The sequence below is a fragment of the Salminus brasiliensis genome, chromosome 10 (assembly GCF_030463535.1).
Source record: "Salminus brasiliensis chromosome 10, fSalBra1.hap2, whole genome shotgun sequence".
In the NCBI taxonomy this organism is placed as follows: Eukaryota; Metazoa; Chordata; class Actinopteri; order Characiformes; family Bryconidae; genus Salminus; species Salminus brasiliensis.
This window is the reverse complement of record NC_132887.1, coordinates 33,765,688-33,782,945: the sequence shown is the minus strand read 5'-3', so window position 1 is coordinate 33,782,945 and position 17,258 is coordinate 33,765,688. Positions and strand designations below refer to the sequence as shown.

At 39.4% G+C, this 17,258-nt stretch overlaps 1 protein-coding gene across 9 annotated transcripts in view; it reads right to left on the bottom strand.

The window, feature by feature from the left end:
• Positions 1–17,258, bottom strand: part of gphna (gephyrin a) — a 107,190-nt gene that overhangs the window by 32,446 nt on the left and 57,486 nt on the right. For 4 of the 9 annotated variants that reach the window (XR_011980532.1, XM_072689906.1, XM_072689911.1 and 1 more), the window contains 4 exons: positions 16,828–16,959; positions 5,896–5,937; positions 4,384–4,458; positions 1,591–1,653 (listed from right to left, as the gene is read on the bottom strand). Coding sequence is in view for 8 of the 9 variants with exons in the window: in XM_072689906.1 (XP_072546007.1) it covers positions 1,591–1,653; positions 4,384–4,458; positions 5,896–5,937; positions 16,828–16,959 (312 nt within the window). In the remaining variant the exon portion in view is untranslated. The remainder of the gene's footprint in view (positions 1–1,590; positions 1,654–4,383; positions 4,459–5,895; positions 5,938–16,827; positions 16,960–17,258) is intronic. The other 5 variants (XM_072689912.1, XM_072689913.1, XM_072689908.1 and 2 more) reach the window with 4 other exon arrangements.

Genomic DNA, 17,258 nt, shown 5'->3' with positions numbered 1-17,258 from the left:
CAAACAATAGAAATGTCTTTAATTAGACAATAACAAAATATTCATGGTCTTTTAAAAATTCCAAAACACGGCCACCATTAAAAAGCATAAAAGCACTACAGGCCATATTCATAAAATGCATCACAGGGCAAATAACAAAATGGTAGCATATTTTCAAAAGAACATAACTGAGTGTATTTTAGAACATAAAGCAGCATTATATAATAATTCACCTTAAAATAAAACTTTAAAATCATGCTGATGCACGACTGACTTCACTGCTTTGTGTAATGAAGATTAGGTGGGAAGGACAATGCTAAGACTTGTGTAAAATCCTATAATATTACTTTACCACTACAGTCCACATGCGTCTTTCACTTTAGATGCTGGTTCTGTATGTCTCAGCGTGTAACATGCATGTGAAAAGCGTGTGGCTTAAAACACAAATTCCAACTGCAGGGGGAGTCAAAGAGCAAAAAATGCCAATTTTCCATAATGCTGCTTTAATATATGCTCTACCGTCATGTAAACTGTCAATTCATATTGATTATACACATTTTAGCCAAACTGTTCTTTAAATTGTGCATGATAGAGTAATTGTGACAGCCCTATTGAGAACTATTCTAAAAATCCAAGCTGGGAGTAATGGGTAACACATAGAGGGCAGCAGTGAGCCAGAGGATGTATGGGCTGGAGAAACTTTTTTTAACGTTTGTCCTCATGTTCATTATCACAGGACATTATTTTAAGCACATGTTCTCTTCAAATTGTTCACTTTTCAGGGCACTTCTCAAGGTAATAATAATAATAATAGCAATGTAAACTATGCATTCAAACGATAACAGTCAAATTGTTAAACTATGAATGTCAAGTACCAATAGAATGATGTTCCCTTAGGCCAAGGGTCTACAAAAGGGCTGCCTTTCTCGCTGAAAGACATTTGTACCTTCAGCGAGGATTATGGATTATAGGATTCCGTATGGCTTCGCTAATTCATTTGAGCAAGGGAGCCTTCAATTCGGCTCAAAGCTTTTCCATTTACCTTTGAAATGACGAAACCCCGGCCTACAGGGAGCGGCATACAAGCAAGGGCCCTGGACCCTTTTCTACTCACAATCCAGAAATGACAGACTAGCACCGACACGACAACGACTCAACAATCAACATCCAGCATTGAGAGAGAGAGTGAGAAAAGAGGAGAGGAATAAAAAAGAGAGAACAATGAGGCATAGCTCACATAGAAGAAGCAAAGAGCAAGAGACACTGCACTCTAAATGGAAGTATCTTGAAATAAAGTCAAACTTAGGCACGTAAAGGAGGAGAAGAAAGAGGCAAAAACAAAACAGGAAAAACGAACTACGGAACGAAATTGAACATCCACAAGAGGTTCCGACACACCATACGGCTAATGAAAGAAAAAGTGTTAGAGAGAGCGGCTTCTACAGAGAAGAGAGTGAGTGATAGCAGCACAAGAGGAAAAACAAGAGAGAAAGAGTAAGCGAGGAGTTTGAGCTCCTGACACAAAGCCAAGTTTGCGGATGGAAGCAGCTCCATTTTTTTGTGTGGTTTTTGGTTTTTTTGTTTGGATTTTTTGGGGTGGGGAATAGTTACTCGCGAGTCGTAGGTCCTATGGCTCCTGCGATCGGCTCTGAGCCCCTCCAGCCTAGAGTGGAGCTTTGGTAATGGACAGAAACAAAAAGGGGGAGGGGGTTTACAACACAGAGCAAAGAAGAGACTTGGAAAAATAACCCAAAAAAAAGAGAAAAAAAGCAAGAAGTTCAATGCATTTAGACTTAGCACTTGCTAACTTCATACAAGACAAGGTTGGTTAATGAGAGAAAGAGAGACAAAGCTGAGGCCGCAACAAAAAAGGGGGGTCAATCTGGTTTAGGACAGGGCACAGGTGAGTGGTGCGATCATGTACTGAGGTACTGGTGGTGCCAGCCAGCAAAAAAATATGGGCAAGCAAGAAGAAGGTAGAGCACAGAAACGGTGGGATGTAACTCATCATGGCAAGCAGGACTAAACCGCACACTGTACTGTTCCCATGTGTGGCTACGGGGAATGTCAAAGGAATCAGAATAGGAATGTGGAGCGTGTAAGATGTTTGTGTGTGTCTGTTTCTAAGGTGCCAAAATACTGAATGGCCACCACAGCAGAGGAGAACTGAATTGTACTTATGGTTTGTTCTTCGAGTTCAGACCACATTTAAGAGTGTCATGGGCATGGAACATGATGGAAGAGATAGATGGATAGATGGATAAATGGATAGATGCTACAATTAAACATGGGTACTGTCATGATTCCATATGGATACAGACATAATTACATACTGTAGGTTTCTCTTCATAAAGTGACATGATAATTCTAATCCAGCACAGTCTGTTACATAGCTAATTTATATATAATACACTCCATAATACAGGTGCAATAAGGCTTATGTGGAGCATCTGGAGGCACTTTCACACGTTTTTCACCTAAGTATTTACCAGTTATCGAAAAAGATGGGGATAACCGTGGATTATGTTAGCAGGAAATTCACCTGCAATTCACCTGCATGCATTGCTATGTATTACTATAGTTAAAAAATAGACGATTTTTCTGTCAATTTAACAGTTTTTTTTGTTTACTTTGGTAAAACATTGTGTAAAAAAAAAACTGTTTTTGCGTGAGTTTTTGGACTTTTATTTCTGTAGATGATTCTATGGGCCGTCCAAAGTAAGATGTTATGTCCAGTTTGCTGGAGCTGTAATGGCAAATGTGAACATTTGCTGGTGAAATCCAGTTTAAGGTTTGCATGGGTGAATGAGGCAAAGCCTGAATATTACTAGTAAAAACTAATGCCTTCTGAGTATAAATATGACTAATACAGAACCAGTCATTCAATTTAATTGTTTTTGTTTCCTTGTTGTTGTTTTTTTTATTCATCTACTAAACATTATCACTACAAAACATACTTCATTTTATAAGACTGAGAATCTCACTTATGTCTTTTCCTAATATGAGATTATTTGTGCACATGTGTACAAACGTTTGGGCATGACCAGTCAAAATGTCTGCTACTTTGAATAGCTAAGCAAGTAAAAGAAGGCCTAATTTTCAAGTTAAAATGGACATATTTCTTGAACATTTTAAGCAATGCTTGTTTTAAGGCTCTTTAACACCATAATTAATCTGAATGACAACTCACAACTCCGTGGCAGCACACTAATCACTTGCATTTGCAGTACAAAGAAAGACTACGCTATAGGAAAAGTCACCGCTTCTTCAAAATGTACATGATATAAATTATCTATGTTTTGTTGATTTTCTGATTAGTAAATAAGTAAAGTTATTCACAGAGAACACACTTCTGTACATGGTAATGCACAATTACTGCTTATTTATAAACATACTGGAAATAACATAAAAAACAAATATAACATGCAAAAGGCATATTTAATGTTTTTTTTTTTTATTATTCCAACATGTTACCAAGAAATAAATAGGAACTGTGTTTTAAAATGCACAGAAAATGCTGTAAGTTGTTGACTTGATTTATGTTTAGAAAAACAGCGAAAAGTGTATATGGAGTGGAGGCTCCCAATTTGTTAAATACAACTTAAAAAGAGCACCAAAATGTCATCCATCATAGTCGAGATTCAATCAATAAGGATATGCCATTCCTGATTGCAATAAATAGCATATGCTGGGATGTACTGAAAATAACATTAATCTATAAAGTTTATAGTATTTCAAAATGCTAAATTAACACCATGACAACTGTGACACCATGAGGGCAAAAAAAAACAAAACAAAACAAAACAAAAAAACACAGACATGGACATTTTCCGACACGGATAAAATAAGTAAATCAGCAGTGAACAAAGACAAAGCTCAATGAATGAATGCAAATAATAAACAGACATCCTATAGACCTTCTATTTAACCTTACTCAAAACAAAGAGGATGATGTCCATAAGCTGTGCAGACACAGACAAACACTCACTCACAGACACTCACTCATATATGTGTACACGTATGCCCAGCCGTACAGGGGCCGGCGAGTCAGCATGAATGAAATGAAGATGGAGTAATTGGTGAAGACTAATGGAGAATGAATTATTCACAAGTGAGTGCCAGGCCAAATAAGATGAACTGTGCTCTATGATTAACCAATCTGAGGTGATTGATTGGAAGGTATGGGAATTCACAGCCACTTTGCTGGCTCACAGAGACAGAGAGAGATGTGTATAAATATCCAAGAGCACAGCATAACTGATACTATTTATTATTAACATTACGCTGGGCAGCAGACATCCAGCAATAGGCTGCGGGCAATTTGTGAAAAGGACACTAGCATCTGTGTGTGTGTGTTCATAAGTGTGTTTGTGTTGGTCTATATGCAGAAGTAGAGCTGTTTACCTGGTCCAAGGTAGAGTACCTTGACTTGAGCGTGATGACCTCATCCAAGTGCGCCCTGAACTCTCTCCGTGAAGCCTGGAGAAAGCCACAGGACAGTAACTCACTTCGTCCACCCACACCCACACATCCCTCATAATGACATTAGCTGAGCACATCTCACAGTCATCAGCACTTTTTGGCCTCAGTCACTCAGACCTACAGACACGCAATACGTCTGCACAGAGCCACACACATACGTGCGCTCACACACACACACACACACACACACACACACACACACACACACACACACACACACACACACACACAAACACTATGGATCTGAGGAGGCAGACATGAAAAATGAGTGGGGAATCAGGCAGAAAGTAATGACTCCAGCAAATACTGCAACAATTTCACAGAAATTGCCAGAAAACAGCTGATGGGACGGAGTAAATAGCATGGAATACAGTAATGCTGGAAATATTATGCTGATTTCTACTTTAGCCTGGTGATGGATGACAGCAAAGGAGGTAGCTCTCCTGCCACACCACACACACACACACACTATGGACAAAAGTATTGGGACAACTAATTCATTGTTTCTTTTGATATCAAAGGTATTAAAAATAAGTTAATCTTGCTTTTGTTGGAGAAACTGTCTCTACTGTACAGGAAAAGCTTTCTACTAAATTTTTTTAAAGTTTTGAGAATCTGACTGCATTCAAGACAAGACAAGCATTAGTAAGGTCAGGATGTTGGATGATCACTACCCCACCTCTTTCCTCAAAAGCATCATCATTGCAGAGAACATAGTTCCACTGCTCCACAGCTCAATGCTGGGGGGCTTAATGCCCTTCAACCCAACACCTGGCTTAAGGAATGGTGCCTATTCCACAGACTGTATTTCTCTACAGGAACTAGATATATGTGTCAGCACTGGGTACAGCTTAAAGTAGCAAAAAACAAAACAAAGCAAAAAAAAAAAAACTTTCATTAGATAGGGTGTCCACATTTGGACATATACTGTATATATGTATGTGTGTAGTTTGTTTGAATAAGGTTTACAAAAACATTAATATTAGAGTAAATAATTATTATGCATGTCATCAGCCAGACAACAGCTGAAGGAAAGGAGTAAACAGTGGAATCCAGCATGCTAGAATTATTATGCTGATTATTATGCTACTTTGGTCTTCTAGTGATTGACAGCAAAGAGGTCTAAAACTCCAAATACTGGCCTCCTCAACAACATAAACATGGAAATATAAAAATGGAAGAAGTATGTTAGACAAAACAGTTCCAGGGTGATGTGCATGTGACTGTGTGTGACCAGACACTTCATAGATAAATCAATAGTAGCGGGAATGAGATGCATGCTGAAGCAGGTGGTAATGAAAGCTGCCCCTATACTCTGATCCGAGACCAGCTTCACGGTTCCTGCTATAATAACAAACACATCAGCATCGGCGGAAGGAGAACTGATCCTAGAAAAGCGTAAATGGGCAACTTCCACCTGGAGCACTGGAGTACCTCTGTGACACTATAGGTGGATGAGCAGGAAGTGAGCCGCGCCTGGGGCAGGAAAAGAGGGGAAGAGAGACAGAAAGAGAGGGGGAGAAGAGAAAAGGGTTAACACAGGTGGGGTTGGGGGAGCAGATACAAAGACAGCGGAAGACTATAGCTTGCAGCAACTTCTGTGGGTGAGTGGCGACGGCCATAGCTCTCTGGTAACTGGACACAGTCAAAACACCAGGACAACAGAGAAACACTATGCTTATCTGTTAGCTCTAGACTGGTCTCTGCCAGGACTCTAAATCCCTACTCTTGAGAATTAAACAGGACATACAGTTCTGTGGAAAAGCCTTTGAAAATTGAGAAAATTGGTAAAACGTTTATCCTGGCAATAAGTGTGTTCTTGCATGTGATTTCTAAAATAACTTTAAAAATACATAGTTTAAATTTTGTGCTTGGTAAAAGTAATTTTTTTTGTGGGCAGGAAAACATTGCTGTTCTCAGAAGGCCAACACAAAGTAAATGAGTAGGAACTTCCCCCCGCAGAATATTAACAGTACTTACTTATTCATAAACACAGAATATGACATTACACTGGATTTTCTATATGTTATTCACGAGTATACAAATAAACTTTGATTTGATGTTTGGTTCCAGATTGCTGCTTAATATCACCAAAAATGACATTACTTGATATAACTTAATATGGCACCAATTAGCCAAACCACCTTCTGAAAGATAATAACAAATAAAAGTCTCTAAGAGAGGTTTAGAAATGGTTAAAAAAGGATGAGAAAAGCGTAACATATAACACAAAACAAAATGTTCTATAAAAAAATATTTGGGGAAAAAATAAAATCTAATTGCAGAACCCAAAGAAACCAAACATTACAAATGCTAGGACATTCCACCCCCACTGCAATGTATTATTCTGTGAGACAGAATGTGGTTTCAGGAAGTGAGACAACTGAGAACCGACATTCAGAAAAGTCAGTCAGTAGTACTGCATCGTTTAATAAGACTAGTGGTGTCTGTTAAATTTTTGACATATTGAATTATATTGCCTACATATTACTAGATACTGTAAAATGTCCTTAAATGAGTGAAAACCCTTCTAACTTTTTGTTAATTGTTTTATGTACAAGTAAAGTGTCCTATTCTATTGGCAGATAATTTTGCTTGAATCGGGAAATAACTGAATAAGGATTTTGTCAAGAAATACAAAATTTACATCGGTCAGGCCCTTGTCTGACGTGATGATTCCGAGCTAGCCTGGCCGAGCTAACTAGCTAGAATGGTAGTTAGATTGAGAATGGATTAGTATGGGGTGAATGACAGTATAAACAAAAACTGAGATCTGTGGAACATTAGAAATGAATGCACCACACACACACATACACACACACCTCTCCTTAATCTCCTTAATGCATATACAATACATGTGTGCTTTCTCCCATTCTCTCTCTCTTTCTCTCTCTCTCTCTCTCTCTCTCTCTCTCTCTCCTTTCATTCCAATACATTCACGCATTAATGCAATATCTCTGTCGGAGAACTGCCAGGCACAAAACGCGTTCTGTCCCCAAGTGTCATGCAGCAGTCAGATCCAATGATGGGTCGTCCAAGGATCGCCATGACAACAGAAAGGGCAGACGCTCTCTCCTTCACCTGACCTTCTGCTACTCCTGCATTCATCAATGACCCAAGAAATCAATGCTCATTTCCGATGCTCACATCATACATAAACATGCACACACTAGGTGTTCGAGTGTGGGTCACTTGCCTTAGACTTCCTCACCTTTGCGCAGTTCTTGCTTTTGCAGGACTTAAAAGAACATACCCAGAAAATGTGGCTAACCGTGAATGAGAATAAATAGGTTGATTGACAAGTTGATTGATTGAATCTGCATAATGTTTACCACCCCCTCAGACTGTAGCAACGTGAGCATTTTTGGATGAAGAGCTGGAGAGCTACTCTTTCTTACTCCTCCCTCTCGCTCTATTTCTCTTGTACAATAGCCACTGCTTTGCTGCCTCTTTCATCCAAATGTGTCTGTAACTAAAAGCCCGCCCGTGGGCAGATCCTGGCCCACCTCTCTTCTCTCCCTGCACCAGTGGCCGCACATGCCACACACATGCCCCAGTGAACATGGACAATGCGCACACACTCACACACACACACACACACACACACACACACACACACACACACACACACACACACACACACACACAGCCCCCCACCTCCAGGCGTCCTCACAAGTTAGCCATCACTTCTTCTCCACATAGCCTGACTCAGTCAAGCGCAGTGAAGTGGAGCTTCACACATGCAGAGTCCATTTCTCTCTCTTTCTCTCTTTATTATACTGTTTATCTCAGTACCAGTCTATCATAACACAGTTATAGTATGCAAATGTTTGGGCACCCTTGGCCATATGACACACTGTCTTTTTTTATTTGGGAATTAGTAAATAGCCTCTGTAATTAATCAAGCAGTTTTTATTTTTACATCCTATCTTAATATAAAAATGTACATTTTACAAGTCAAGTAAGGCAAAACAGGCATGAGGTATGTCACCAATTCTAAGAAGGAACTATCAACTCCATCACATTTCAATCTGTATAAGTTGCTCTTTAAACTCCACTAAGCAACTGACTTTACATGGGAAAAAATAGCAAGCAATACCCAGAAAGCAGGAAAAGCTACATGTAGACAGTGTTTTCAGCTTGTGGTTTCTAAGGTGTATGACAGCCAACAACCTGTAGCAAGATTTAGTTGAGTCAAGAATGGTACAGGTCCTTTCCATCTTTTCAGCCTAACCATAAGAAGGAAGCTATATCTGTGACCTTGTCACAAAACTCAATGGTGGAAAAATGCTACAGAACATCAAGACAAACCAAATGAGTTTTGGAAACAATTGTTGTGAACTACAGAGGAACTCCTTGGCCACAATACCTCTTTAGCCAAGGTAAAGCTAAGGAAAATACAGAACTCTTTGCCAAACACCAAACACTAAAAAGAGGGTGTTCACAGGTTAACGATCCAAAATACACCTCAAAACCACCATAGACTAGCTGAAGAGAGACAAACTGAAGCCTCTGGATTTCTCCTTGCAGTATCCAGCCTAAACCTCATAGAAAGTTTGCATACAGACCTTCAACACGTTGTGCATGCAAGACGACCAAGGAACATCACATAACTTAAATTCCTTTGAAAAATGGAGTAGTACGAATTTTAGGTGGCTACAAAAAGCATTTGCAAGACCATGTTGATGTTTTTTATGTTATGAAAGACATGTGCATTAGGATGTGCTGACAAAATGTTTTAGCTACAAAGCTGTGTTTACAACTCTTAATTACAAAAAAGGTCTCAATTACAAAATGTGTCAAAAGGGTGCTCAACATTTGCATATCATTGTACATGTTGGTGTAATGCCTCACTCACACTATATCTCTAAATGATATCCCTCAATCATTCGTTTTGCAGCGTTTTCTGGAAAATAATTCTAGTTGTACTACTTATTAGTTCTGCTATTAAACCACCTATTCTAACACAAATACTGGCTAAGCATTAGCAGCTAGGTGTTTTAAATGGTTTGGTTTATGGTTTGGCAGGAAATCTACTAAACATGGTGGACCGTGCATGCTTAATTATGTGTGTAAGGAACAGGAAAAGTGTGCAAAAAATTAAAAAGTACACTTTAATTTGCATCTGTAACATACAATCACACACACACACACAATGATTCACACATAAGAGATCTGTGGTTTTTTTAGTGCAATAGTGCCTGGAGACTGAGCGGTCAGTGATGAATAGACTACATACTCTGTAATGAAGAGATATCACATCTGTCTGACCCTCCCGTCTGTATGTGTGTGTGTGTTGGGATGGAGGGCACAAAAGCCAAACTCCTTCATAAAACCTCCTACACAGGGTCAAAAGCTTCATTACACACATGCACACGCAGACACACACAACCTCACACACACTTATACATACTCCACGCATACCTAAATAAACACATACACTCACACACTATGCTTCACAGAAACAGCCGTGCTGGTTGGTCTTGGAGCTCAGCCAGGCAATGTCCAGCAGCATCTCAGAGCAGCGTTAACTGACTCTTCCAAATCGTTTTAAGAGCTGCTTCTGCTGCTGGATGCCTATTAAGCCCATTAAACATAATCACATTTGTATTTTCAGTGTATTTAAGTAATTCTGAAAAAATTCACCAAAATAATGGAGTCAAACGGTCAATTTATCTACTTATTTGAATGATTACGGTTTCCATCAGAATAATTTTTTCTTGCAATAAAACGTATAATTATCCTATAAATGCCATATTATCAATGTTGTCTTAACATGCACTCTAAAAAGATGATCATTACTGTGGTAGCTACCCTAAGCTGTTCAAGTATCCATTTTAACAGTAAAGTGCAAGTTCTTATATCACGGTCATAAAGATAGTGCAGACCTTAATTGAGCACTAAACCTCTGCCAGAAAAAAAGGCTACTGTCTAGTAGATGTAGTCTCAATTTCTACATTTTGTCATTCTAATAATGTATCTGTATCAGAACACATACACTCTGTGAGCAAAGGGTTTGATACAGTATTTAAAAAGAGTAATTTGACCTTTTGAGTTAACGTTTTTTCATCTATACAGAATCATCTCTGAAAGGCTTTCCACCATTTCTTTAACCAGTTTTTAAAATAGTGAATTACTTTAAATTTGAATTTGCCTGAAAGTTTGATTGAATTACCTAGGTTAGGAATCATTTAAGCATCCAAATGGTTCTTGCAGTCATGGTACTACATATTACCACTGCCTTTACTCTTTTTTCATGAAAGAACTTCAGGCATTGTCACGAACTGACAATTCCCATATTGGTGCATCCTTAATTGCATTATTTGGTAACCCTTTAATTTACCATTTGTTTTGTGGCATCCCACACGGTTCTATTTGAGGGCTTATTAAACAGATGTAAATTGCAACAATAGTGCAGGTATGAGAGTGAAGACCTGAATGAAGTGTGGACCTACTGTACTGGGTTTAAGGGTTTAATAAATTCCATTCCATCTTTGCTAGTAAACTGCTGTAGGAGAAGCATGCATTTTACATCACAAACATATTCTTCCAGATCTGATTTTCTGCACTCCTATGATTATTTTGTACATGTTACCATTTTTAAAGTGTGAGGAACTGAAGTGTGGACATTCTGAAGAGCTTAAGTAGTTGAAAGTGCCAGAGACACACTCTCTCTCTTGCTCTCTGTCTCTCTCTCTCTCTCTCTCTCCCACACATATATACAGACACGACTCCAAGGATCCCCCTCAGCCAGGCTCCCACTTCACTCTTCACACTGGTCAGGGATGCACATGCTAAACACACTTTCACACATGTTTACACTCATTACAGACACATGCAGTTAACCACAGTTTATAAACAAGATATAAAAAAATTGAGATCATGCAGAAAAAGATGCCGCTGCGCAAAAGAAAGGAAGTAGCGAGCGCTTACCATGCTTTATCCTGATTCAGAGAGGAGAGCTGTCTCTCACCCACACACACACACAAACACACGCACTCATGTAAGAGAGAGGGGGAGAGAAAGAAGGAGACAGAGAGAGAATCAGAAAGTGAGAGAGAGAGAGAAAGAGAGAGAGAGTAGGAGGGGAGAAAAAGAAGGGAAGCGCACAAGGCGGAGGATGAGTGAACAGTGGCTGAAGCTAAATTTGGCGACAGCACACACCAACAAACCTAATTCATGCATGCTGACACAGGTCGGCTTGTCTATCAGTCTGTGTCATGAGTGTTTGGAAGTGTGTAAGTCTGTGTATGTGTATAACTAGTAAACAGGTCAGCAGAAGCAATGAAGAGAAAAACAGAGACGGACGGACAAACAGAACGACTGTGTCAGATTTGAGGGTCTTCAACATCCTCTAGTCAAGCAGACGCATACGCTGCTGTCAGCATCGCTGCTGTGTGCGTGTGTGTGAGAGAGAGATGAAATTACGATTGAGGGCCAGATGCACTAAGCCAGAGCCAGTTTTGGGCATAAATAGGACGCTGCTCGCCCAAAAATGCTAGCATTATGTACAAGCCTAAACTTATGGTTTATTATTTACTCTTTTTATAGAAAAGCACCAAATGTGCCCCCATCCCTCGTACACATGCATTTAAAGTGTGTCCGCCACAATCACACTGAAGATGGGGGAGAGAGCAGGTCATACTGCCTGTTATCAGCAGCCAGAGCCGGAGAGAGAGCAAGGCCAATTGTGCTCTCTCGGGCTCCAGCCGCTGACGGCAGGCAGCGTGACCAGGGGTTCGATCTACAGTTTTATTATTCTTAGATAAAGTTGTAGTTAAAGTATTTGGCAAAACAGCATACAAAGATTTAGTGCCATTTACCAATAAACACACATACATTGTCAGAAAATATATGTAGATGTTTTAGACTGTATGTTTATCTTACAACTCAAAGACTGAAAAAAAATCTCACTGTCAACAATGCATTCTGATTTATTTATTCCATTTTATTTTAATGTAATTTATTTAAATCTATCGTAAAGCTACAAAAACAAGCTACAATTTTTTAATTTATTTAATAAAGCTTGAAAGCTATGCAGAGAGGTTTATTTTTGTGTTTACAGACAACACCACCCCTTTCTTAGTAGAGCAGAGTTTGATTCCATGACCAGGCAAGCCCACAATGCTACACCCAACATAACATTTGCCTACTTGTGTAACATGAATGAAATATAATTCACTCTCGTTAGGAACGTCATCCAACTGCCATTTAATATAAATGAAAGACGAAGAGATGGGATTGGTGACACTACGTCCAAACCTTGTTAGCAATGTTAGCCTAGCATCTTCTGTTCTAAACTAAAGAAGCAACATCAAATCTTGGCTCACATTTGTAGCACAGGTCCAACAAAACAACACTGTTATAGTTCTCAGCTTCTGATGTATACACAGCATCAAGGAGCGCTGTTGTCAAAAACTGTTTTATCTGCAGCACAACTGAATCCCTCTACAATATTTTGAGTTCATTTAGACATCGCTCAATTCTGACATCTCTCAATTACTGAGCTTGCAGTTTCTCTATTGTCCTGAACTTGCTGACAAGCAAGTTGAATATTTTACTGCGTCTTTAATACCCTGTTTTGCAGTTTATGTGGTTAGCTGCAATCTTCATTTCAGGCTCTGCGAATACATGTTGCAGGCATGTCAAAGCATATTTGCCTCTGAACTTACAGTAAAAGACCACCCTTCAATTATTTAATTTCTAATCCAAACAACCATTACGGATTTTCTAAACATCTGGAAATAATGCAGAAGTATATCGTAAAGAAGTCTCTTTTTTCCAGAGTATCAACTGGGGTTGCATGGTAAAACGCTAATACAGTGTACCATGCTATTTAAAAATGTTGATGGTATCTCAAAATTATGTTCTGTGTCTGTCTTGTACATGGCTAAAATAAGCTCATTCTCCCATGTACATTTAAGAGAGGCACAGAGTGGGGTGATATAGGTCTGGAAAATAAACCAAGCCCACCCTACTTGCTAGTTTAGTGAAATGCTGATGAAACAACAATCCTAGATGAACCACTCTACTAAATATGCCTAAAAACAACCGAACTCATCTTTGGGCTCTCAGATATGAGGCCTTATCTTCAAAACTAGTGTGATTTGAGCCCCAGTTAGCTGAAACACAGCCTATGCTGTGGTGTTTGGCCTGCTAGCTAACTTATCTTAGCCTAGATAGCTGACTGTAAATTCAAGCACGAATGACCCTGTTGGATTTTGCCTTTCATATGTCTGTAGCTCAGCAGTTAATCAAAAGCACCTGTACTGAGCTGAGCTGTACAGTGGATCTGTTGCCGAACTAGTAAAGCAAAGGCTAGCTTAGGGAGTGGACTACAGATCCAAAACCACAGGGAAAAAAACATTAAATTCAGCTATCTATCTATTTATAAGTGGGGTTTCAGTCAGCCAGACTTGAACCTGTTCTGTGGTGATTGTTATCCTTCTTCTGATAATGCTAACTGAGCTAATGCAGAGTTTCTGTGAATGTTCTGCTCACACTTTACCAGAGTTACAAAATGCACTTTTCGTGCTGAGCCCGGAAACAGCAAAGAATGAGACGTCAGTTCACCTATTATAGGTCAAAATACTACATAATGTTGCTTTAAGGGCTGTTTATCTCAAGGGGCAGTTTTTTGGTTGTGTACCAGATCACAAGTGTGATGAATCCCATTTCTTTTTGAAACTATCCCTTATGTGGACTGTCTTATCTTAAATATCTTCTGAAAAGTGAAAAATAAACAGGAAAAAAAAATTGGACGAATGGTCTCTGACCTTTTCACAGTACTGTATGTCTGAAGAAAGACAAAGAGAAGAAAGAAGGACAGTAAGAGAAGGACACTTATCGCATATTAACATTATTAGCTCCATGTTTTGCACATAGAGTGATTTTGGCACAGGAGCACATTGCATCATGCAACTGAGGAAATATGTGTCTGTATGTGTCTGTGTGTGCATGAATGCCCCTGGCTACAGTAACTCATATTTTCAGTATACTCATGCATTGGTCTTACACAAATACAAGCCTATTCCATTAAGGTGCACGTATTAATTCCATTCTTTACTCTTACTACCTTACATATGAATTCAGCCTTAACACACGCTCCCTACACACATGTCATAAATGAAATGTGCTCATTTTTACAAGCCTCTCAGGTCCCTTCAGCCTAGCCTCATGTGCATGTTCACACACCCCCACACAAAAGACATATATTACATAAAAATTACAGTGTTAATCTGAACCAAAGTCAGAGTGGTTAACACACATACATGCACACACTCACACACACACACACACACACACACCTTATTACTCACACAGTGTGACTCTGGGGTTATGCTCCTGTCAAAGAGGCTGCACTCAGCAGAATCAGAGCAGAGCCAGGGGTCACAATTAAAGCTCCAGTCAAATCTATTAGAGTTCAGCCTAACGCAATCTGTCTCTTAGGCCCATCTGCTATCAGATCTTTGTGGAGCGCTCCTCATAAAAATACTGCCAAAAACGGGGGAAAGAATTACGATCATGGCCATCTTTTTTCTCAGCCACCGTATTCTTCACACACATGGGCACCTGGCACCTTCAGAAAGCTTCAGGAATCCTGGCCGTCTTGCAGCACTGCATTACACACTCTGGCCACCAGAGGGCAATGCAGACAGTGGCAGACTCATTTTCTGCACTCTCTGATGTACTCCACTCAGTATGTTGGATCTTACGTACATCCGTGCAAAAACAATCAAGCCCACATACACCCTAAAATAAGTGGGGGTAGTTAAAAAAAATAAAAAAAAAGAAATTAAAAAAATATAAAAAAATGCAATCATTTGTCCTGGTGTAAAATTCTCAAAAATGCTTCTTTCTTCTGTTAAAAATGAAAAATTGTAAAATTGTAAACTTGTACAAATTTCACACATTGTAACATGGCACATAGGAATATCTATAAGTAAAAATCTGATTTTCAAAAGGCATACAGTTAAAGATGAAACAAGTGTAAGCTAGCTTACCATTTATTGCCATTTTTTATCATTTCAAGAAAACAAAAGTTTAGTCACTCTGAATGGTCTTAAGAACAGCCCCTTTGTACAGTATCACAAGCTGATAAACACCTTTTCTAGCTTGTTTTATACCCATTGTTACTTACAAAAGACTTCTACCTATGTGATGTCCTTGCTACACTGCCATTTTGAGGTCCATCCATAGATTATATGGTAATGTTTAGGTTGGGGGACTTCGAGGACCATGGCAAAACTTTCAGCTTGCACTTCTTGAGGTAGTCTGTTGTGAACTACTCTGATGTAAAAGCCAAAGCTTTGCTGTTTCTTTCTCCTGCTTTTATTTTTATATAGTCATATCTTTTATTTTTATACAGTCATATATGCTAGGCAGCTGCTTAGAGGAGCCTATGGCTGCTGATTATTGGGACAAGGTAAAGTGCTGAAATTTGCATCAACTGGATTCTAAAGATGTTATCTGTTATCGGAAGTTGATATCGTTGTTATCTGAAAAAAAAAAAAAAGCAAAGGCAGATTTGGTATGAGGACCAGGTTTGAGAATGAGGGACCCACCAGTCCACCCACACAATGCCACAGTTTGAGAGAATCATGCACATTGTCTCTGATCCCACACATGCTTTAACATAGATATAAAAGCAAGTACAAGCGTAATCTTTAAACATCCACTAATGCGTCACCATGTAGGGGAATAGAAGGATCATTGTTTCAGCAAAAATAAACCCTGAAAATATAAACCCATAACCACACAGTGCGAAATGGCATTTAACACAGCGAAACTGCTCCAGTGCAATCACGTTCATCTCAGCAGTGAACATTCAAAGTCCCTGTACACCACGCCTTGGTTACCAGTGCGAAATGAGATGAAAGTGTGACAGTGGCACATGAGGTGACTGAACAAAAAAGGCAGTCGTCAGAATGAAAGAGAAATCCTCAAAGCTACTCATAAAATCGTTAGCATAAAATAATGAACAGAAAGCAAAAGAGGAAAAACGAGGAGTCAAAACCATTCCTGAACTCCACCAGGATATTCCTATTCTGACGTAAAGGGAAGAATTAAGACCATCATTAGTCATCATTGACAAAAACTTATTAGTAGTGGCAACACATGAATAAAAGTCAAGGCAACAAGGCTGCCACGTCCTCCCCGCAGAAAGGCCACAGCTCTCTTCGTGGACGGCTCAATGGGTGCAACTGCCGCTGTCTGAAATGGAATGCAGGCAGTGTCGAGGCAGCCAATGAGGTGGCGGCAGATGGTGTTTGAGCTATGGAGAGCACAGTATATGTGCAGTGAGGGGGAGCTAAGTCTGAGGACAAGGCGGGAGGAAGGTGGATGATGGGGAAGGTTGACTCTTACTTTAGGTGTTGGGCAGGAGGCAGTGGAGAGGCGGGACTGCTGAGCTCGTGGAGACTCTGAGGGTGTAGTGCTGAGAGAGGCTGTATCCCGTGGCAACACCTGAACGCCTCGCGAAATGATGGAGTCGGGAATCTGCAAAAAAGAGAAAAATCCAAATGAAAGTTTTATTACATATACAGTACATTCCACCAAATTCGTTAAAAAAGGCTGATGTATTTTTGTACACACAAAAAAACACATGCTTATAAAATTATAGAAAACTAAAGGTGACCAGGTGGCCAGTTTACTTTCTGCCCCCTCATTATACAATACACATGTGCACTACACTATCGATTACCACACACAAGCCTTAGCACGTTTTTCTGTGAAAACTCATTCAAAATAAAGCAGTTGCTGAAATCTGTAAATAAATGTCAGAAATATGTGTTTAT